At 30.4% G+C, this 22872-nt stretch overlaps 3 protein-coding genes across 5 annotated transcripts; 2 read left to right on the top strand and 1 right to left on the bottom strand.

Moving 5' to 3' along the window:
* Window positions 1-7341: 7341 nt before the first annotated feature.
* LOC100162446 (sideroflexin-2) lies at window positions 7342-9852 on the top strand. The gene is made up of 8 exons (XM_008188042.2): window positions 7342-7519; window positions 7611-7781; window positions 7857-8055; window positions 8115-8240; window positions 8318-8384; window positions 8458-8560; window positions 8699-8746; window positions 8807-9852. The coding sequence occupies exons 1-8, from the start codon at window positions 7458-7460 to the stop codon at window positions 8913-8915; spliced, it is 885 nt and encodes a 294-aa protein (XP_008186264.1). The 5' UTR covers window positions 7342-7457; the 3' UTR covers window positions 8916-9852.
* Window positions 9853-10817: 965 nt separating this feature from the next.
* Window positions 10818-14461, top strand: LOC100161865 (actin-interacting protein 1). 3 transcript variants are annotated; one of them, XM_008188040.3, is made up of 16 exons: window positions 10818-11101; window positions 11187-11308; window positions 11385-11475; window positions 11538-11685; window positions 11781-11961; window positions 12045-12200; window positions 12274-12402; window positions 12466-12570; window positions 12710-12812; window positions 12941-13155; window positions 13220-13339; window positions 13401-13565; window positions 13648-13650; window positions 13725-13875; window positions 13957-14070; window positions 14155-14283. In XM_008188040.3, exons 1-15 carry the CDS (start codon window positions 11086-11088, stop codon window positions 14064-14066), a joined length of 1815 nt encoding a protein of 604 aa, XP_008186262.1. In that variant the 5' UTR covers window positions 10818-11085; the 3' UTR covers window positions 14067-14070; window positions 14155-14283. The 3 variants fall into 3 exon arrangements, with proteins under 3 accessions (XP_008186262.1, XP_001943831.2, XP_003246675.1); XM_001943796.5 differs by having other exon boundaries at window positions 13957-14457; XM_003246627.4 differs by lacking the exon at window positions 13648-13650 and having other exon boundaries at window positions 10819-11101; window positions 13957-14461.
* A 16-nt stretch (window positions 14462-14477) lies between these two features.
* LOC100164539 (cyclin-dependent kinase 20-like) lies at window positions 14478-19032 on the bottom strand. Its single transcript, XM_001943007.5, has 5 exons — window positions 18688-19032; window positions 18070-18258; window positions 16213-16470; window positions 14878-15105; window positions 14478-14699 (listed from the first exon to the last, which is right to left on the bottom strand). The coding sequence occupies exons 1-5, from the start codon at window positions 18862-18864 to the stop codon at window positions 14529-14531; spliced, it is 1023 nt and encodes a 340-aa protein (XP_001943042.1). The 5' UTR covers window positions 18865-19032; the 3' UTR covers window positions 14478-14528.
* Window positions 19033-22872: the final 3840 nt, after the last annotated feature.

Genomic DNA, 22872 nt, shown 5'->3' with positions numbered 1-22872 from the left:
CCGCAGTATCACGTTATCACGCGGAAAAAATTGCCGTTGTTATTTTCATTTTTCGCACCCCTCCCGTTATATTGTAACAGCCAACAGGGTGAACTCGTAAACTGCAATCGTTGAGTCTTAAAGTTGTGGCGCACTCAAAATGGTCAAATTATATACCATGAACACATAATAGTAAATATAAATATATTTATATGTCTATGGGTCAAACACTCAGCATTTGAACTGTTCACATTTTTATATTATCAATTATCATTCTTGTTTTTCTATATTATTATTGACATACACTAGAGAACTGTCTAAATAAGGCTTATATAGGTTCTCTAACATACACCATAGACAGTATTTATAATAAATGATTATAGTAAAGTTGGTGTACTACAGTAACTGTACCATAACCTATGGTTTACACCATGACGAAAAAACATGGTTTACACTCTACATGAGCTATGACGTATCAGAACGATTTGCGTTTTTACTTTTTGCGGACGCCGAGGCAGTGATGTAAGATATTGTACGCTTTCGAATCGTCCATTCATCCGTATTCCACACGGTCGTTACTCGTTGTGGATAACCTGCTTCAGCGCGCTCTAGGAAATAAGAATATTTAAAAATATTTAAATAAAGACATTGAGTAAGTTTGGGATTGGGCCATTGCTAAACATTTAGGCATGTTTGAGACGTGGTTGCCACCTTGCCGTTTCGTGCCGTCTCTATTGTTCTGTGCTCGTACTGTCGTCGCGATAACTCGGCAACTCGCTTCGTAACCATAGATTATGGGCATTTATGGGCAATGTTCGTAACAATGTGATTTAATTTTTGAGTGATGTCGTGGTCCTAGACCCTAACTCAAATATCTTATAACTATAATATAATATACTATCTACAGTGTAACAGTGTGTACACAATGACGTTATAAGAATCGTTTAATTAAACCGTCGTGCGTCGGTTAAATTCGTACAACCTTATTTGGTTTATTTTAACGTTTGAATATTGCGCGCGCGAATTCTAAACAAATGATTAAACGCACGAGTTGGACAATCCGCCGAGAGATACTTGAAGCAGGGCCGGTTATTAAGGGGTCGACAGGTGGATCCCCCAGCTCCAACTCCTGGGCTGTAGCCTGTAGCATAATATTTATTTTATGTATATTTTACTTAATTTGAAATTCTATTTACTGTATATGAATAAGTTATGGGCTCTCCAACTCAATTGTCCCATGAGTTTTTGTATATTATTGTTTGTAAATTTCTTTAAATACTTTTGTTGTTAAGTATTCAAAATTCGTATTTTAAATACTTTTCAAAATAAGTATCTATACCTATACTTGAATATTTTTAAAAAGTATCTTTAACAAGACGTATCCTTAACGTCTATGAAGTGCACGAGGACGACCCCATGGGTTATGATATTATGGATAAATATGAAAGGTCCAAACAACTGAATAATATTATATTTATATATCTGTGAATTAAATAAATCATTATTGATAAATATATGTATAATATATGATGTAGTATATACCTATATAATATATATTAATAATTTAAAAACTAATTATCAAGCACGTGTTATGTAAGAATGTCGGAGAAGATAATATGTATAATATAATACGACGATGACCTGTTGTCACTTGTCAATCATTCAGCATTCATGAAAAATAATTAATAAGTAAAGAACTACGCGTTTGGGTTTGACCATTGAACGCTGCAGTAGAAACTAGAAAATGTATAAATATTTTACCAATATTTAATATTATATTCTTACAATAACCAATTATATATAACATAATAAATAATGTAATAATAAGCTTACGTTTTACTATTTTAGTGTAACTGTTAACTTGTTTATTAAAAAACAAATCAGAAATTGCATTAATATAATTACTTAAATTACCTATTTATAAATTATAAAATGTACAGTATGATAGTAGAGATAGTAGGTACCTATTAAATATTTATCTAAAAATGTCAACTGTATTATAATTATTTTTAAATATTAATATAATGTATTTACAATGAAGAATTTATGACTGTTGATTAAACTACATAAAAGTATATAGGTATATAAGTATGTAAGTGTATAGCTTTGACCCGCCGCACAGTTCTTCATTAGCCATAGCCCGGTGCCCACAGTCAAGATTAAATACTACGTGAGGTACCGAACTCCTGAAGTTAGTTGTATAGTAAACTACTAATTAAAGAAATTTTTTTTCGTACATTTCTTGTATGCTCCAGATGGGACATTTAGGTATTGCGGAACTGTGTTCTTCTTAAACACAAGTGATCGTTTACTTATACATTTAAAGCGTATTAATGTCTGCTTCACACCCTGTATATAGAAGAGTTCAAGCATTCGAGGTAGGTACCTAACCTACTGGCTACTACCTACATACTAAGAAGTAAGTAAGTAGTAACTAAGTACTAAGTAAGTACCTTGTACTTTTATGATGTAGGTAATATATCATATTGATATTATGTCAGTGGACCAGAATAGTAGGTAGCCACTATTATTCCAAATTACTATACAATGCTTCAAATAGTAGGGCAGGGACACATTTTCAATGAAAAAACTAGGGGTACCCCAGACTTCTTTTTTTTTATCGTATTCTTTCATGATTATGCATAATGACTATTAAAATGTAAATTGACATGAAAAAATTTGAGTGCTTATTTCATAATTGAGGGTGCTAGCTGCTAAGCACACCTTAGCCCCCCGCCGAATTGCGTTTATGTAAGGGGTATATGGACTCACAATAGGTCCTCCTCCTGCGGTGTATCGGCACACCACTAGTTAATGCTGCGGATAGCATAGGCATAAATATAAAATAAGCATAATTTATTAAATCTTTATTTACCTATGAATGATACGTGAAATACAAATTTTATTGAAAGGATTATTTAAGAATATTTGGAACCTTCAAGTAAAATATTTATGATATATTAATATAGTAATTAATCACTAATAACATAAATATAAACATCTATTCAATACAGCCAGACGTGGATCCAGGAATCCTTAATTTGGAGGGGGGATAAATGCTACCTTTACCCCCCCTGGATCCACCTATACAACTTATTATTTTACAATATATATTATAATAAAGCAGTAGCAGTAGCGGATCCAGAAGTTGCAACCAAAGGAAGGGAGCAAATTTTCAAAAATAAAATTACCTTTTATAGTCCAATATTATAATAAAAATAAAACGTGTTAAAACAAATGTTGGGGGCGAGGGGTCTGCGATTAAAATACGTCCCCATAAGTCTTATAACTCATTAACTTATTTTTCAAAATGTACGATAAACCTTTGAAAGTTGAAGTATTAATCAAAATAAATTCTCCTCCGTTACAAATATAGGCCTATCTAATTTTTAGATTCTGAGCGGAGCAATGAATGTATTGATTTTACAATGATGTGTACCAATTTTTAGATTCTGAGTGAAACGATGAATGTATTGATTTTATAATGATGTGTGTTTTTTTTTTGTATATATATATATTTTTTTTGTGTCTGTCATCACCTTTTAGGACAGTAAAAATGCTTAGATTTTCTTCAACAGTACCTTTTCTGATAGGAAAGTGAATCTAGTTGGTACTTGTGGGGGGGGGGGTATACGATAACATTTTCCAAATATTTTGAGCTCTTTACGGACATTTTCAGTTTCCGTTATTTTTAGTTTTTTTTCTATATATATATCAATAAAATTTTATTTGTTGCTTAAAAAAGCTTGAAAATTTAATAGAAGGCTCCTAGTATACTGTTTCTAAGGCAGATGAAAAAAATTAAAAATCCATAGTCACAGTTTTTTTTTATATGCATCTAAAGTTAAAATGTTGACAAAATACGTAAAAATGACGAACATTTGCAAATTATTTTGAGTTAGAAATTCATGAAAAATTTTCTTTTTAAATCTAAGATTTGAAAATGTAATTCAAGACCATTCATAAGTTTGTCTATATTTATCAAAAAAAAAATGTCTTCAATCAAATTAAATTTTTATGAGCGTTTGAATTTCATATTTTTACAAGATTGGATATTCACTCCATTTCTCACGTAACGGATTTTGTTTTTTCGTTGTAATTCAAAAAGGAATAACTGTAGATACATGAAAATTTTACTATATGTTTATATTTTCATTTTCTATACACCCTACAATTTTGAAAATATTTTGACTCTTTTTGAGCTGTTTACGGACATTGTCAGTTTTCAATTTTTTTTAGTTTTTTTTTCTATAAATATCAATAAAAATGTATTTGTTGGGTAAAAAAGCGTGAAAATGTAATGCAAAGCTCTTTATATATTGTTATAACAGCAGTTGAAAAACATAGAAAATATTTAGGCACAATTTTTTTTATAAGTATTTAAAGCAGGGCTTCAAACCCGGTTAAAACCGGTTTCGATATTAACCGGTTATATTGGAAAATTTACATGAACGAAAACGAAAACGAAACCACAATCAATTATTTTATAGAACGAAAACGAAATGTTTAACCAGAATAATTTTTCGAGCAATTTAAACATAAATAATATGTTTTTTTCTTATAGTAGACAGTATACCTATACATATACCTACATAATACAAGTAAATAGTAATAGATACATATTAATTATTATTAATATTATTTGGAAAAAAATAAAAAACGAAATTAACCGGTTTTTAATAACCATAAAATGTAGGAACAATATTAACCGGTTTCTTAAACCGAAAAAAATTTAAGAAGAACTAAAACCATTAACCAAAAAAAATCATTTCGGTTTGAAGCCCTGATTTAAAGTTCGAATTTTGACAAAATATATCAAGTTTAAAATTTAATAATTATTTGTAGTTAAAAATGTATAAAATATTCAACTTTTATAACTAAGGATTAACAATTTAAAACAAGGTCCCATACGTAAATAGGCGTTCTATATAAACTACTTTATTCACAATAATATTATTAAATGTACTTAGTAATATACTAATATCATAGGCTAACTGACCGTTTTCGCTCAGAATCGTTTTTCTAATACAATGATATTATATCATTGAATTCAAATTTAACACCATCCATTACAGTGACCACACTTGTAACCTACTGTACAGCAGAGCGACATCCACTTACCCATTCTTTTTTTTTACATTTATGTGTCTGTGTACACGATAAGTAGTTGAAATAATGGTACTTCAGTATCTTGTTCGATGGGAAAGTGAATCTAGTTAGTAAATCCCATATTCCCATTAGTGTTTAAAAGTGCAGAGAAAAACAAAAATTTTTTTGCAAAATTGGTTTTTGACAAATTCGATTTTGGTTTTTGGTGACTAAAACAAATGACCGTACATGCAATTTTCACCGGTTGTTTATATTAGCATTTTCTTTACACGATCAAATGTTCAAAATATTTGGATTTGTTTTGGACTTTCAATTTTATGAGTATTTAAAGTTCGATTTTTGACAAAATTTATCAAATTTAAATTAAAAAAATTATTTTTCAGTTAAAAATTTATAAAATGTTCAACTTATATTATATAGCTAAGGATTAAAAAATTAAAATAAGATTCTACGTGAGTAGATTATTCTGTAACCAAAAAATATCAATAATTTTAAAAAACACAATTTTTTATGGTTTTTCCATGTTCAAATTTGGATGAAATTACATATTAAATAATCAAGAATAACAATTTTAATTATTTTGTTATAATTTTATACTTAATATGGTTAATAATAATTCAACTAACTGGCTTCCAATTAATATAATAAGTAATAACAATAGAAAATACCTATCCACACAGACAAACCGTTCAAAATCGTTTTTCGTATGCAATGATATTAGGTATATCATTGAATTCAAATTTAATACCATCCATTATACCCACTTGTAATCTACTTACTGTGCAGTAGAGCGACTAATTTATTTATTTATATATAGTATAACCATGTGACTCTGGTTTTGAAATATTGGAATTGCCCATTACTCATTAGTGACTAGCACGATTAAAGATATCTTTAATCGTGGTGACTAGCCAATTATAGGTAATTAGTTGGTAATTACTATTTAATAATAATCTTTTCATATTGTGAACTAAGAATAGTTATTGTTTCATCTTCAGGATAATAATTTCACTTTTCTGGAGTTGAGTCACGATCAAGATTATACTACTTTTTTCATAGTATTATAGATAGAATTCTGAAATGTGATACTGATACATAAATACATAATTATAAAAATAGTTGATTAATAGGTAATTATAATTACCTATTAAATCGTAGTTGGATTTCAACGTGAACCGGTCTAACGGCCAAGTACATGTTTCAAGTTATTTGTTGTATTTATTCCTCCACGAAGCAAAATAAATTATCAAGTTTTTTAATTTTTTGTTATCGGCTACCATAGATATTAAAGATATATGTTACCAATTACCATGTATGCACCGGAAGAGTACCGGAATACAATATACACCGCGCTTGTTTATGAATTTATGTTTATTTTACTATTTAATGATAAAGATTATAGACGTTGCGTCGGTACGATAGTTACTCTCGCCGTCACGACTGACGACTCACGAGTGACGGGTCTATTTGTGAATGATACATAAAAAAGAAAAATGTTATAAATACCAGAGGAGACGTGCGATTCGGAAAACAGTATACAGGAGAATCGAACGGTCATAAAATAATATTTGTCAAAACTCAAAGGTAATAATAATAATAATATATGACGTGCGATGAGCTGCAGCTGTCACGGTGCCCACCTCGGGCCCTACTCACCCATAAAAAAACTATAGCCGTTTTTTTTCGGTCAGAATTGCGTGTTTAATGATTATTTTATCATTTAGGTCATTGATTTAGCCATTTAGGATTCCGATTGGTCGAGTTAGTAGTTACGAGTTATTCATTCATTGTCCATTCGTCTGGGTTTTTTTTAATAACTTAATGTTTACATAATATATTAATACATCCCACGATGTTAATTCGATCAAATTTATTCTACGAATTTCACATTTGTTTTTAGCCAAACCATACGTCTAACTGTCTAAGACTCGTCATTATTATCATACAATGCATAACGTACAATTATGATTGTTTTGGTAGTCTGAAACACAATCGACGTTAATTATAGTTTAGGACGTTGATACCTACTTGTAAATATTTTAAAATACACGTCATACCGTCTCACACAATTTTATTTTGAACATTTTTAGACAACAGTGAACAATTATTGACTCTGATTTTCTGTTTGGTTTGTTAGGTATTGTTAAGTTGTACTTTGGTAATAATTTAATAATTAATAAGTTTAGTGAGTGTTGGGCTCTATTAAAAAAATCAATTAATATTTGTTGTTTTTTTTTTTTATTGCTCAGAATAATTTAATAGATAAATATACATTTATACATGAACACGCCTTTTGAAATGGAAAATGTCCTTGGGATCAAACTACGTATGTCGGACGGTGGCATTATTACTTTTGGGTGACAAACCCTATGTTATGTTTAAAAACTGATAAAGAGCTTGAAGAAGCCAAGTCTTTACGTTCATCCTATTTGTAAGTAGTAATGGAGAATAATAGTATAAGTCATAACTTATTAGACATTTAAAAACTTAATTGAATTTTAAAATGTTTCACATTTTTACAGAAATGGTACACTTCCACCTGGGACAACTACTGAACAACTGTTGGCTGCTAAACAGATCTATGAAAGTTCTTTTCACCCAGATACTGGACAAAAACAAAATGTATTTGGTCGAATGTGCTTTCAGGTACCCGGGGGTATGGCTATTACTGGAGCAATGTTGTCTTTTTATAAGTATGCCATAATTAAAATTTAAAATTATGTAATGTACAGGTAGTTAATATTTATTTCACTTTGTTAATTTACAAGGACAGTTCCGGCTGTGGTGTTTTGGCAATGGATTAATCAGTCTTTCAATGCTCTAGTTAACTATACCAATCGAAATGCTAACTCTCCTTTGAGCCAAACTCAAATGGGCACAGCTTACGGTTCAGCAACAATAGCTGCTTGTGTAACATCCATAAAATTCAAGCAATATCTGACAAATAACGCTTCACCCTTTTTTCAAGTAAACTATCAATAATTTTTCAAAGCATTGAAATGTTCCTAATTTGATCAATAATTTAGAGATATGTTCCATTTGCCGCGGTTGCAGCAGCCAATTGTGTGAACATACCATTAATGCGCCAGACTGAATTATTAAAAGGTGTAGATGTTTATGATGCTGATAAAAATAGAGTTGGATGTTCTAAGGTAACACATTAGATCCTAAAATAATATTTTTATTACTTACTATCAAAATACAATTTCAAAATATTGGTTGCTTTTAGTTAGCTGCTGCTAAAGGAATATCTCAAGTAATAGTATCAAGAATTGTTATGTGTGCACCTGGAATGGGTAATTCAATAAATATTTATAATTTTAAAAATTTAAGTATATTTATGTTTTTCTTATCATTCATTATTTTTAGTATTGCTGCCTGTCATAATGGAAAAACTTGAAAACAAAAGTACATGGTTCAAGCGTAATACATGGATCCATGCTCCATTTCAAACACTTGCTGTTGGTTGTTTGTAAGTATTATATTTTTACATAAAACTATCCATATAAACTCATCAAATTATAATTATACTATGATATATATATATGTAACAATTATACTGGTTGGAACATGTAAATTTAACTAAATATGAATTTTTTTTTAATTTCAGTCTGATTGGTATGGTGCCAACTGCGTGTGCCTTGTTTCCTCAGTTCAGGTATATTATGATTGAAGGTAATTTATGTTTTTTATGTTCAACCATTATGTCTTATTTCAGCTCCATTAAATTAAGCACATTGGAGAAATACGAGAATACTGCATACTGTGACATAGTGAGCAATTGCAAGAACCCACCAGCTATCGTGTATTCCAATAAAGGCCTTTAAAATTACAATCTCATTTACTGATAGTATCCTTAAATAATTTAATCATTAGATTTCTGTTTATTTTGAAAAAGTTTTTAAAAGATCAGTATTGTTCAATTAGGGTGCATATAATCTAGTATAATCAAGACAATTGCTGGCTACTGAAATTTGGTGTGTTAGAACTTTGGAAGAATTTTGATTATACTGGATAGTTGAAAAGTACTTATAATGTACTTTAAATGGTAGTGTTATATACTGCTAATTTGACGTACAAATTATTGAGAGAAAATATTTGTTTTCACTGACAGGACAAAATAAGAACATAGAAATGTCGACTTGTATCCTATATTTTTTTTTTAAATCTCCAAACACCTTATTGATGATCTTGTTTTTATAAATATTTTAATCTTATTTTGTTTTTACTGACATATTTGTTTACATAATAATTGTCTGATTAGTATCTTATTTTTTTTTCGAGCAACGTATATTTAATTATATATTTTTCTGCTTGACCTATGTGACTTATTCATAAAAATTAAATGTAATAACTAATTTATATGTACCAAGTGCTTCCAATAAATATAAAATGCATAGTTAAGTAAGTACAATGAAAAACGATTGTAAGCCATAAGTTGTTTAACATGATTATTAGAATCAAACAATCATAATTATATTCATTATTACAGTTCAGAAAAAACTCATAAATAATAATTTATTACTATACACCTATTTATAAGTATTTAAGATCTGATTGTATAATATTGTTCCCTTTTATGAACTCTAATATATCTAAATCTTTTGATCTGTATTATTATTATAAGCTTTAAGCATCACTATAAAGTATTCAACTAAATGGTCCAATACTTATTGTATGATAATTATTTAAATAAGCAATATATTTGTAACATTTAGCAATTACATTACTAATATAATAAAATATCTGATATATTATTATTAATTATTACTATTTCATTTAACATTACAAAATAATTTCTTTTTGTATTGTGCTTTACAAGTTAGTAACACAAATTTATATTCAGATTCAACATGTTACGTTGACTATGATTTATTAAGCAATTTTGAATTGTTTTTTAATTCTAATATTACAAACTTTTTACTTGCTAGAAAATTAAAATATTAAAAATAAACTTACAACGGTACACGGATAATTTAATTATGTTATATTACGCGATCGGGTGATTGTTAGACAGGTCTGAGAGGACAAGTGCATATGTGATGTCAAACTCGTCAAAGATAATCTTCAGAATGCAGAGTATTTAAGAATAGTTTCCCTTAACACGGAGATACAACGCGTTTCCACCAAAATAATCAATATTCAATAACCACTAACTATTTACAATTAGTTCAATAGTATCGAATTTTCGTAGTGATTGTCAGTCGGAAATTGGTAGTTTAGAACCATGATTAAAGATAGGTAATATTACAATATATAAGTGCAAAATTTGAACCAAATGAACAAATATTTAATATTATTAACCAAAAACTATAGTGATTAGTAACTACTATTATATTATTAAGGAACCCATCGACCATACAGTATTCCGGTCCGGCCGACGCATGTGATAAGAATGGTTAACCTTTGTGCCGTTGTGGAAACATCCCATGATAAGAAATCAATAAATTAGCGAGCTACAATCTCTGAACACTGTCTACAGTAAGTTGTGCTTTCAAGATCAAAGTAAAGCAACTTTCTCTACTCGGCCACATACACCGTAGAATTATGTCCTTTGCAGTCGTTGAGTTATGCCCACAATAAGTCTGCAGTCTGCACCGTGACAAACAATAATAATTTATCATCGTTTTAAAATTACACGAAATAAATTATTTGCTATTCCTTATATGGTAATCCTGGTCGACTCAGTCGGTACAGTTATCTTTGTAATAATAATATGCTTATCATCATCATTCAGAGTTCAGACGTATCAGGTTTCTGTAGTCTGCGATAGAAAAAGAGTTACATTTTGCATTTTATACACTAAAATATCTTACGAACAACAAACAGCCCCGCCGTATCGTTATTAAATAGTTTTATTATTATTATTCTGTTTTCTTATTTTTCTTCACTTAATAGGTCCGTTACACTAGAAATCGGTGTCAACTCATCATTTACTGAATTATTAATTATAAGTGCTTAATTTTCTACTTACTACCTACAGTATCATTATACACAATGTCCTATTCTAACAGTGAGTCATCAGCACAAATCATCATCGTAATTGATAGATTTTTGGTAACAAGTGACCGAAATATAATTTTGTCGTTTGATTATAGAGTACATATACTCAACACTACCACGTACGCAAAGAGGGCAGCCGATCGTTTTGGGCGGCGATCCTAAGGGAAAAAATTTTCTCTACACAAACGGTAACAGTGTCATTATACGTGACATTGAGGTGAGCCTGTGTATTTTGTTTATTGTCAATAAACGGTTAATTAATTTGTGTTTTGTTTGTTTCACTTATTGTCAAGAACCCGGCTATATCGGATGTGTACACTGAACACTCCTGTGCTGTAAATGTTGCCAAATATTCCCCAAGTGGATTTTACATTGCATCTGGTGGTATGAGATCAAATATATTTAAAAAAATTAAACATTTGATCAATAAAACGTAAAAATTACAGATCAATCAGGCAAAATAAGGATTTGGGATACTGTGAATAAAGAACATATTCTTAAAAATGAGTTCCATCCATTTGGAGGGCCAATTAAAGACATATCTTGGTCTCCAGACAATCAACGGATGGTAGTTGTTGGTGAAGGCCGAGAGAGGTACATTGGATCGTTTAATTTTTTATGCTTTTATGGATTTTTGTATAGTATTTTCTATATTTTTCTCAAATATATTATACAATTTTTTTTTATAGATTTGGTCATGTATTTATGGCAGAAACTGGTACTTCAGTTGGTGAAATAACGGGTCAGTCTAAACCAATTAATTCATGTGATTTTCGGCCTAGTCGTCCATTTAGAATTGTGACTGGTAGTGAAGACAACACAATTGGTGTTTTTGAAGGTCCGCCATTCAAGTTCAAGATGACCAAACAAGTACATTTTATCTTTACTTAACTTGATATATTTTATTTTATTGGAATAAAGTCTACCTAACTCTTTAACTTTGTACATTACAGGATCACTCGAGATTTGTTCAGGCAGTACGTTTCTCACCCAATGGTAATTTCTTCGCTTCAGCAGGTTTTGACGGTAAAGTGTTCTTGTACGAAGGTACTAATGCTGACCTTGTGTCTGAAATTGGTAGTCCAGCACACAAAGGAGGAGTTTATGGAGTAAGAAACTTTCAACATTAAAAAAAAATGTATATTTAACAATTTTTTTTTACGTAACATTGAAATATGTTAGGTTGCTTGGAGTGCAGACAGTACACGTCTATTAACGTCTTCTGGCGATAAAACTTGTAAGCTATGGGATGTAGAAACAAAATCTGTTGTTAGTGAATTTGTGATAGGAAACCAAGTAGAGGATCAACAGGTTTGAGATTTTTTTTTTATTAGATAAATTATTAAGATAATAATTTTTTGTATATTTTAATAGGTTTCTTGTTTGTGGCAAGGAAATTATTTATTAACTGTCTCTCTTAATGGCTTTATTACTTACCTAGATGTCAACAATCCTGAGAAACCCATACGAATCATTAAGGTAATTCAAATTACCATTTATAATGTTTAAAGGTAGTAACTTTCCATAAAAAAAGTTCAAGACATTGGAAGTTTTATTATTAATTAAAATTTTAACTTATTCTAAAAGCAATACACTTATAATTATAATAATTATTTAGGGTCATAATAAACCAATTACAGTATTGGCACTAAGTCCAGATCGTAGTACTATTTATACTGGTTCCCATGATGGCAATATTACAAACTGGAATGCTGCAAACGGTAACTATTGAGATTATAAATTTTTTAAAATTTTGAATATAAAATAATATGTTTGAAAAGTTATATTTTGTTATTTCTTCCAGTTGAGAAAAATATAATTATTATTAATTACTGTTAAATACAATTAGGTGAAAATGATAGAGTAAAAGGTGTTGGTCATGGAAATCAAATCAATGGAATGAAACTGGATAATGATTATTTGTATACATGTGGAATTGATGACAGCCTTAGGCAAGTTGACGTTAAATCCAATTCGTACACAGACTTACAAGTTAAACTAAATGCTCAACCAAGGGGAATGGACTTTAACAGTAATGTGATTGTCACGGTTACGATTAAAGAGGTTATACAGAACATATTAATGAGCATAATAATAGTATTTATAATATAAACATTTTATATGTTAGATAATAGTATTAAAAAACGAAAAAAAAGTATTTAATTTGCCTGTGGACTATGAACCTTCTGCTGTTGCTATTAGTCCAGGCGCTGGTTATGTTGCAGTCGGAGGAGCTTTAGATAATAAAGTATGTGTATTCATCCACAACACACAATGTTTGTCATGGTTTAATCGATAAGTAATCCTAGGTGCACGTATACAAAATTAATGAATCCACTTACAATTTGGAATTTGTCGCGGAGTGTGATCACTTAGGACCAATTACAGACTGTTCATTTTCACCAGATGGAGAGTACTTGGTAGCAAGTGACGCGAACAGAAAAGTCATTTTATACAAAGTGCCCGAATTCAATGTAAGTAAAGTAAATACCTTAAATCTGAAACAGCCACTATATTATTTATTTTGATTTTATTCTTTACTTTACAATTGGATAGTCGGTAAGAAATATAATATAATATTGTTTTTTTATTGACTTTCAATAATTTTGTATCTTGTTTTTTTTATAATTTAGCTGGCGCATAAACAAGATTGGGGCTTCCATCTTGCACGTGTTAACAGTGTGGCCTGGTCACCTAATTCAAAACAAGTAGCCAGTGGAAGTTTGGACACTACTATCATTGTATGGAGCGTTACTTCACCCAACAAACATACAATAATAAAAAGTCAGTATTAAAGCTTTTAATTCACATCATGCTTGTGGTGTTATTAAATAAGATGATATATATATTTTATTTTTATTCTAGATGCTCATCCACAAAGTCAAATTACACGTGTATTGTGGTTGGATGATGAAACTATAGTGTCGGTTGGACAAGACTGCAATACAAAAATCTGGAATGTTACGCCCATTTAATCTGGTACTACAAGTTAAAAGTCTACAATTATTAAAATATATTATATATATATCTATTTGACTATTTATTTTTATTTATTTATTTTAGAATTGTTAATTAACCAATAGATATTTTTTTTAATGAAGTAAAATCCAAAAATGAAAATATTGCACTCACAGATGAATGGTGTCCTATTATTATTAAATAACAATTAGGTTTATGTTTTTGCCAATATTATAGATTTCAATCAATGAAAAATATATTATATTTATTTATTTTTTCAGAAGTGTTTATTTATTATTATTAACCATTTTATTTTTTATTTTTTAGTTTTCTTATTTCTATCTATATTGTAATAAATAATTTGCATTTATATTTTTCTAATGTGTAATAATAAAATAATAACTACTCTGAATCAATGTTTTTTAGTTTTATTATATTGATTTAATGTTCTAAAAAATATTATGTAGGTAATTACAAATTTACAACGTCTCATCAAGTATTGTATATAAACAACTAAAATTTTTATCCAAACTTTCAATCACTTCAGTTGGTTTGGGCGAAAGTTTTTGTCTATGATCATTTGGTGGTTTTGGCATTAGATGTTCTAAACATGGCAACGGTTCGTTAAAAAAATAAGGATGCAGTAATGCCTAGAATAATTAAAAATAAATTATTTTAGTAACAGTATTTAATTTGTTAACTTGCTGTGGTACTAATAATTTAATGAAATAGACATTTTACTTTACAAATTTCTTGATTAGTTTAAATTATAATGGTTTAATACTAAATTAGTACCTAATTTAAAAGAAAAAAATAATTGATAAGTACCTCTTGTGCATTTAATCTTTTATCAGCGTTGTATAAAATTAATTTTCCCACTAGATCAACTAACAGTTCATCAATATCAGGCAACAATACATTTGTTGGTACTGGATTACAGTGTGTAAACTTCAGTTTATTATAATCTGGCATTTCATTCCTATTTGGCCATGTTTCGTCAGTTGGAGTCCCTAAATTATGTACAACGATGGCAATCTGTTCCATGTCAGAATCTCCCTAAAATTGTAATAAATGTTAATAATATTTTATGTTTTGGAAACAGAGGTCAACTGTGAAGAGTTAAATGATTTGAAAAAATTATATTGAGATACACAAGTCAAAAATAACTGATCTCATAAACCAGTGGCGGCTTCACGGGGTTCACAGGATAAAGAGCATAAATATTGAAACCCCTCCCCTCTAATGATGATTTTAAAATTATAATTTATTTATTCACTGGTGATAATGTAATAGGTATGTATTACACCCGCATATGTTATTGACGTCAATCAAATATGTGTAGCGTCTGTGAGTCTAATAAATAAAACAGATTTATGATTTATTCATTATCTCAGGAAACAAATCCTCACTTGACAACCTGTATAAGCCATGAGTATATTAATATATTATATTTAGAAGAACGCTACACCCACATGCATTCTCTCTGTCTTACAAACGCATTACACAGCAAATTATATGCTCAGCAGATCATGTTTGGCAAATTGTTTGTGCATTTTAAAATACTCATAACTTGCTTTAAAACTAAAATCTAAAAAAAAAAATGATAATAATTTTATCTTTAAATTGTATAAGAGGTCAATTCGCTCATTTTTAAACCAACAGCTAAATATAATCTGCCGAGCGTTCAATTTGCTATGTTATACTGACTCCGGTTATAATAATTATTACATCTGATGTTTGAGTTTAATTTAAGTTCTTTATTTTTATTCAAAATTTTGAATGGGGCACGTTTCCGCGGGGGCTTAATTAGGAGGAGGGATAAGGGGGATAGATCCCCCCACCCAAAACTTATTTTTTACTGCTAACATTTTGATCAAAATATTGATAATAAGTGATAACCATTCATGTTTGCTAAAAACGTATATCCCCCCCAAACCAAATTCCTAATTACCCAACTGCGTGCCTGTGTGCCCTTAGGCACACAGGCACGAGCCGCCACTGTCATCAACATTATGCTACTGATTAGTAAAATTTGTTTTAAAAAGAAATGCACATGTCGAAGAATTTTAAGGCATTGGATTCACAATAACCCCGCGGTACTTCCTGCTGAACTGCAGCACTGAAGTTTTAAGTGTTTGAAAAAAAACGAACAAATCGTCTAACCGAGAATAAAGGTGTTTTCATTTGCATCTCTGCTAAAATGCAACCGACAGACCACATATCGATTGACTGGTCGTAGTGGACAGAGCCAAACAAGAGTTCGGGTGCTCGGTATCGGCGCGTAGCTACTTGGCCTGTGTAACATCGGTCGTTTTGATCATCGTCGCCCACGGCGGTCGTCAGCAGCAGACGGCTCAAGCTAAAATCCGCTATTTTCAAGACGCCATCGGAACTTATCAGTAAGTTCGCCGGTTTCAGATCCTAATGAACACGACAAGATTATAAAACTAATATATTGTATAGAGGACGTAGGCATGAAGCACGAGACGTGCAGAATACAAATGATCAAAACAAACTCTGTGCACCGAGTGCACGAGGAATCTAGTAGGAAAAAACTGACATATATATTATATATCTATGAAAATTAATTGTATTAATAATTGTATACAGTAATTGAGTCATAGGTACATAAACTTATACCCAAGGTTTCTTTTGGAACCCAAAAGTTATAATAATAAATGGAAAATAGTACAGGTATGGCACGGAACTAGACACCTATCGAATGACTAAAAAGGGCGTAAGCGCCAAAGGCGTAAATATTACATATGTATGTATCATTTGCGCCAATATAAGATGACAAAAGCGCTAGGTATAAAAAAAAAACTAAAAATAATTTGTATAAATATTATCAATATTAATATTTAATACCTACCTATCTATATACCTACTATATAATATCGAAGTATTTAAAATCGTCAATAATTAAAATAAATTAACATAATGATAATAGAAATTTCCAAAATATGAAACTCAGCGTCACTAGGTACATCGTGTAAATGTTAATCGCTGACACTATACGAATAGACAAATAAATTGTATAAATCATTACCTACTATCATTTATTCTATTCTATTCTTTTATTTTGTACACCTCTGCAATGACAATAATTGCCACTGAATTTTAGCTAAAATATCTATATTCTTGTTCATTAAACAAAATGCTAAAAAAATTTGTATAATTATTAATTAATAATTTTCGGTAGGTACCTATAGATACCGCGAATCAATGCCGTAATTAGACGACTACTATTGAGGCCTGTGCACCCCGTGTGCAAACAACGATTTAAAATAGAACAGTCGATGGGCAACCATACTATCTTAAATCGTGGACCGTGTTGCAAACCAATTTCTTGAGGCCCTTTATTAATACATTTCACAAAAACTAATAAAAAAAATCGGCAAACTAAAATGTAGACTTAATCATAAAAAAAAAATGTTTATACCGAAGTTTAAGTATGAATCATTGTCCGCTGATTTTTTTATAACATCTTTAAATAATCTGAAATCATTTGGTGTTGGTGGCGATAGCGTTAAAATCCATTGATGTAAAAATAAAAACCTAATATTTTAATAATTTTAATAATTTTAACACGAGTCATTACTCAATAGAACTTTTGAGGGTCTCCAATATATCACGTGCGATGGCGCGATGCACACTCTGCACACCTGGGTTTTATTGGATTTATGATATTTGTTGGCATTTTTCTAAAGAATTTCCTTTAGAAATTTATAACTTGATTAAAATTAAGATATTGCGATTAGAGATATATAGGTATACCTATATAAAATACTTTCAGTCCCGCACATTTAACCCCACTTTCCGGTGTGTTTCAGTAATATTCAAATTTCAGTGTCGTATAGATTTGGAGTACCTACCTATATTTTATGAAGTGAATTTTTAATTCTAATAAAAATAATTGTTAATTGTGTTACGGAAATTACAATATATAGGTAATTAGAAATAGGTAGGTACTGGAAAAAATGTATTATTTTTCCCGCGACTCTTCATATTGGCTATTACCCTGTGCACGATATTGGTGGCATGCATATGCACTACACCGGTGAGGAGCATACGAGCGTATGTTTTCAGATGAAAATCGTCGAGCCATATGTCGTCGTCGTACAACATCTCTAGCAAACCGGACGCCACGAACTCGAGTACCAAATAGAAACTGAAACTGTGACAGAAATGATCCAACAACTTTACAACCTGAAAAATGGCAAATATTTTAAGTTCCTATTTTATTGCTTTATCTAAAGTACATTGCCACGTAGACGGAGATTTAGTCGAACCTTTAACGGGAGGGGAGCAAACAAATACTCACAGCATCCCATGTCCTCGATTATCAATGTTTTAAATATTTTTATTCCCTTAAGGGATTGCCACAAATACCTACCTATCATAAATTAATTTTATAATTTTGATAATATTAATGTCGTGTAAATCGAAAACAGAAAGAATCCAATTTATTGAAAACGTTTTTCTAAAATCAAGTTAAACTGCCATAACAATAATGATCAAATTGTCTGGGCCCTAGAGTTTGTAAATTATTATTCGAGGGACTACTAAGCTCCATTCTACCAATCTCCACCTACACCAATCGACCATTGGCTGGTTTTTAATATTTATATAACAAACGTAATCGGAATCCAGCGCTTTCAGTGATTCGATTTCGCGCAGTAAGTTCTTTGACGCTTTGTCCGATGATCGTACGCACTTAATAGCCACTATTTGACCAGTAGACCGTTCCATGGCTTGGACCACTTGTCCGTGAGTTCCTTCCCCGATCCGTTCCAAGATTTTATAACTTTCCATCGATGATTGTAATATTTAGAATATGTAACTGTAAAGTCGTGTTAGATTGCAATATCACAATTAATATATTATACAAGTTTTATAATGGCTGCAATGTTTGTACACATAACACAGCCATAGTGTACAATGATAATATTGTATTTACTGTTTAATATTATGGTTGGCACGGCAACATGCACCGACGAACGACCATATTATTATTATTATTATTATTATTATTATTATTACTGTGTCGTTCTATTTTCATTCGATCAACTGAACAATTCGAGAGTTTTCGGTAAAAGTACTCATTCAAGTGCCATTTAAATTATAGAACCTTATTTATTAATTAATTATTTGATATACTCACTCAGGATAGTATTGGTAATATACTTACCTATACATGAACACATTGAATAATAAATTTGTATAAATGTGAAATATATGGTACCTATGTGTAGGTAGGTATCTTTTAAGATTATATTTTGTTTTACCGCGGTGTCATAGTCGCCTTACGCACTTACTTCGATCACATGAAAAAAGTTTATTAACAAAGCAATAAGCACACTTTTTTTTTGCTAAATATAGGTACCTATGTCATTAATTGATTAAATATATGTATGTTAATATATAATGTATATTTAATCAATGCCTATGCATTCTTAATTTGATTCATTAGACCTTGAAAGGTATTTTTTAGGTACAACGATATTTGGAAAATATTAAAAATGTAGTCACAATTTTTTTTTTATAAGAATACAAGTTCAAATCTTGACAAAATACGTAAAAATAACAAAAATTAGAAAATTTTTTCTTTTTAAATCTAAGATTTTAGATCGTAATACAAGATTCCTTATAAGGTTATCTACCTTTATCAAAAAAAAAAAAAAATGTCTATGAGAAAGTCAAATTAAATTTTTATGAGCGTTTGATGTTCATATTTTTATAACATTGGATATTCATTCGATTTCTCATGTAGCGATTTTCTTATTTTGTTGTAAACCAAAAACGAACCACTGTCGATGCATGAAAGTTTTACTGAATGTTTATATTATCATTTTCTATATACCGTGACATTTTGAAAATATTTTGACTCTTTTTGACCTGTTTACGGACATTGTCAGTATTCAATTTTTTTAGTTTTTTTTCTATAAATATCAATAAAGTTTTATTTGTTGGGCCAAAAATCGTGAACATTGTGGTGTATATCGAAACACAGATTTATGGGAAAAAATTTGAGCATGAACAGTTTATGCTTCCAGCAGATGAACCGCTTCCTGCCAAGACCAATATGTTACCATATTTATTCGTAGTGGATAGCGCATTTGCTCTAAATAAGCATATGATGAAGCCCTATTCTGGTGTTTATGACAAGGGCTATGAAAAAAGGTTATTCAATTATAGATTATCTAGGGCACGAAGAGTGGTAGAGAATGCCTTTGGTATAATACTATAATGTCATCAGTTTTTAGAGTATTCAGACGTTCAATGTTACTCAATCCCGAAAAGTGACCAATATAACAATGGCCTGTGCATTGCTGCACAATTTTTTAAGAAAAAGTAAAACTTCGTCTTCCAGTTATTGTCCACAAGGAACATTTGACTCGGAAAAAGATGGTGCGAAATTATTCCAGGGTCATGGCGTCAAAACCACAATAACGAAGCATCGTTCTTACCAATTCGTAGAATGCCCAGTAGGTCACCAAGCGATGCGAAAGAATTAGTCAGAGAATTATTCACAGAATATTTTATGACGAACGGTGCTGTTCCGTGGCAAAACAATTTTTAAAGCATAATTATAATTTGTGTAAGAAAGTCTGGTATATTTAATTATTGTTAATTAATATTTGATGTTTAGAGTAATATTCAATAAATATGTGTATCTATATAATATTATTACTAAGTAGGTATGTTTATTATTATTTATTTAATCTGAATACATTTACCTCAGAACTTTTGGTGGTATTAGGTTGGTTCTCGCTATGTAGAAACTTGGCCATTGCTTCGTATGCGAACCAGTTAGTTTTGTAGATGTCATCTAATCCCGAACCCGTTTTTTTACTTGCTTTAACTTTGTTAACGAGTTTCCTGAATGTGGCCATCAACGAATCTTTCTTCTTTTTTAAGTCACTTATTGAACATGGTACACTGAGGTTTTTTGAAATATTTTCCCACGAATCATGTACGGAATTGCGAATTTTGTGTTGTGAGTATTTTGGATTCCAGATACGATAGGTTCTTGTTCATACAGATCCATAAATTCTAAGACTAGTTCATTTGACCACTCCGTGTTATTTAAAAATAAATAAATAAAATATTCGAAAAAAGGTAAAAAAAAATAGTGAAATACACACGAGCCCCTTTAGTCCGTGGGAACGCGTTGGACTGGTTTCACGAGCCGAGCAACGAGCGCGAATGATTTCCTTTGACTTGGGTACCAAAAACCGACAATTTTTGGATAGACGCGAGCCGCGCCGAGCAAACTGATCCCACGTCGCGTGAACAATACCGCGCAATACCAAGCCTCGCGCCATGGGATCACGGCTTAATTCAAGACTTCAGGTATATTGTTACAATAGCAGTTGAAAAATATTAAAAATCCGTTTTTAAAGGCATTTAAAGTTCGAATTTTAACGAAATTGATCAAATTGAGAATTTACAAATTACTTAATAGTTAAAAATGTATAACATTTTATTTATACATTTTATTTGTTGGATCAAAAAGTGTGATAATGTAGTACAAGGTTCCGAGTAAAAAGGTAATATTATATAAATTACTTTGTTCACAATAATATCATCAAATATACTTAGTAATATCAGTAATATCATATTTGACCGTCTTCATTCAGAATCGTTTTTCTTATACCTACAATCCATTACAGTGACCCACTAGTAACGTACTGTACAGCAGAGCGACACCCACTTGACACCTTTTTATTTGCCTAAGATGTTATTTTGTACTTATCATTTATTTTTCCTTGTTCCTCCTATGATCAAATCGTTTGATTTAAAAATGTGTACAATTTGATCACGAAATGTTATGGTAAATCAATACTTTACCAAAAAAAGCAGACGGTTGCGTCTTAGCAGTTTAAGCATCAATGGCGTAGCCAAGATTTTTCTTTTTTTAGGCCGATAATGTGTTTACAGTGTTGGGTTAACCATGGTCTCCCATAAGTTTAGCATTCTGATGCCAAGGTTTTATTTTAGGTTTAAGTTCCTATACAAATTTGTATTTGAAGTAACTTTCATAGACCATAGAAATTAATTCTTAATTTTCAGGTTCTTTAGTTTTTAAGTTTTTTTTTTTTTTATTTGGAGTAAAAAGGCTATTAAAAATCTGGGAAACTTTTACTGAAATATTCGAGCGTAAAGGGATACAAAGTCAATTGATATTTATTCATAATTAGGCGGCTCCTCCCTTATGTCAAATCCAAAGAGAAATAGAAACTGGAGTCCAATTAATTTGTGTTAACAAAAGTCTCTGAACATACCGATGACTATACCCTGTTCCAAAAGAGAAGACACCAGATTTACGTAGCAAAACCGGTTTTGTCTGTGGCCGCCTGGTGTCTTCTCTTTTGGAACAGGGTATAGTCAAGGTTATGACTTACGGCTAATTGGTCAGAATTTTGAATCAACTGACACGCCTGTTTGTTATAGTAAATAAGAGATAGAAGACTGGATGATAACAAGTACCTACTTGTTACATAAAAAAGAACTGCTTTGAATCTTTTTAAAAACTAACAGTAGTCAGTTTATGAGTAAATGAACGTAAGAATCGTATTATCATTTCTTATTCAATAAAATTAATATCAACTATCGAGTTATTGGTGTATGTGTATGACATATTCATATTCAAAAGTAAGTTTTTAAAACTAAAAATACAAAATTAGACTAAAAAAATTATACATAATGCAATCATATTTATTCATAAAAATGTCTATCCAAGATACAATAAATCTATCCTATCAGTACATAAAATATTAGAAGTAAAGACGAATTTACGTTTTCACTTTATCATTTTCA

Source organism: Acyrthosiphon pisum, chromosome A1 (genome assembly GCF_005508785.2).
Source record: "Acyrthosiphon pisum isolate AL4f chromosome A1, pea_aphid_22Mar2018_4r6ur, whole genome shotgun sequence".
NCBI classification, from domain to species: Eukaryota; Metazoa; Arthropoda; class Insecta; order Hemiptera; family Aphididae; genus Acyrthosiphon; species Acyrthosiphon pisum.
The sequence above is the reverse complement of the archived record's forward strand: the minus strand, read 5'-3'. Positions and strand labels throughout refer to the sequence as shown.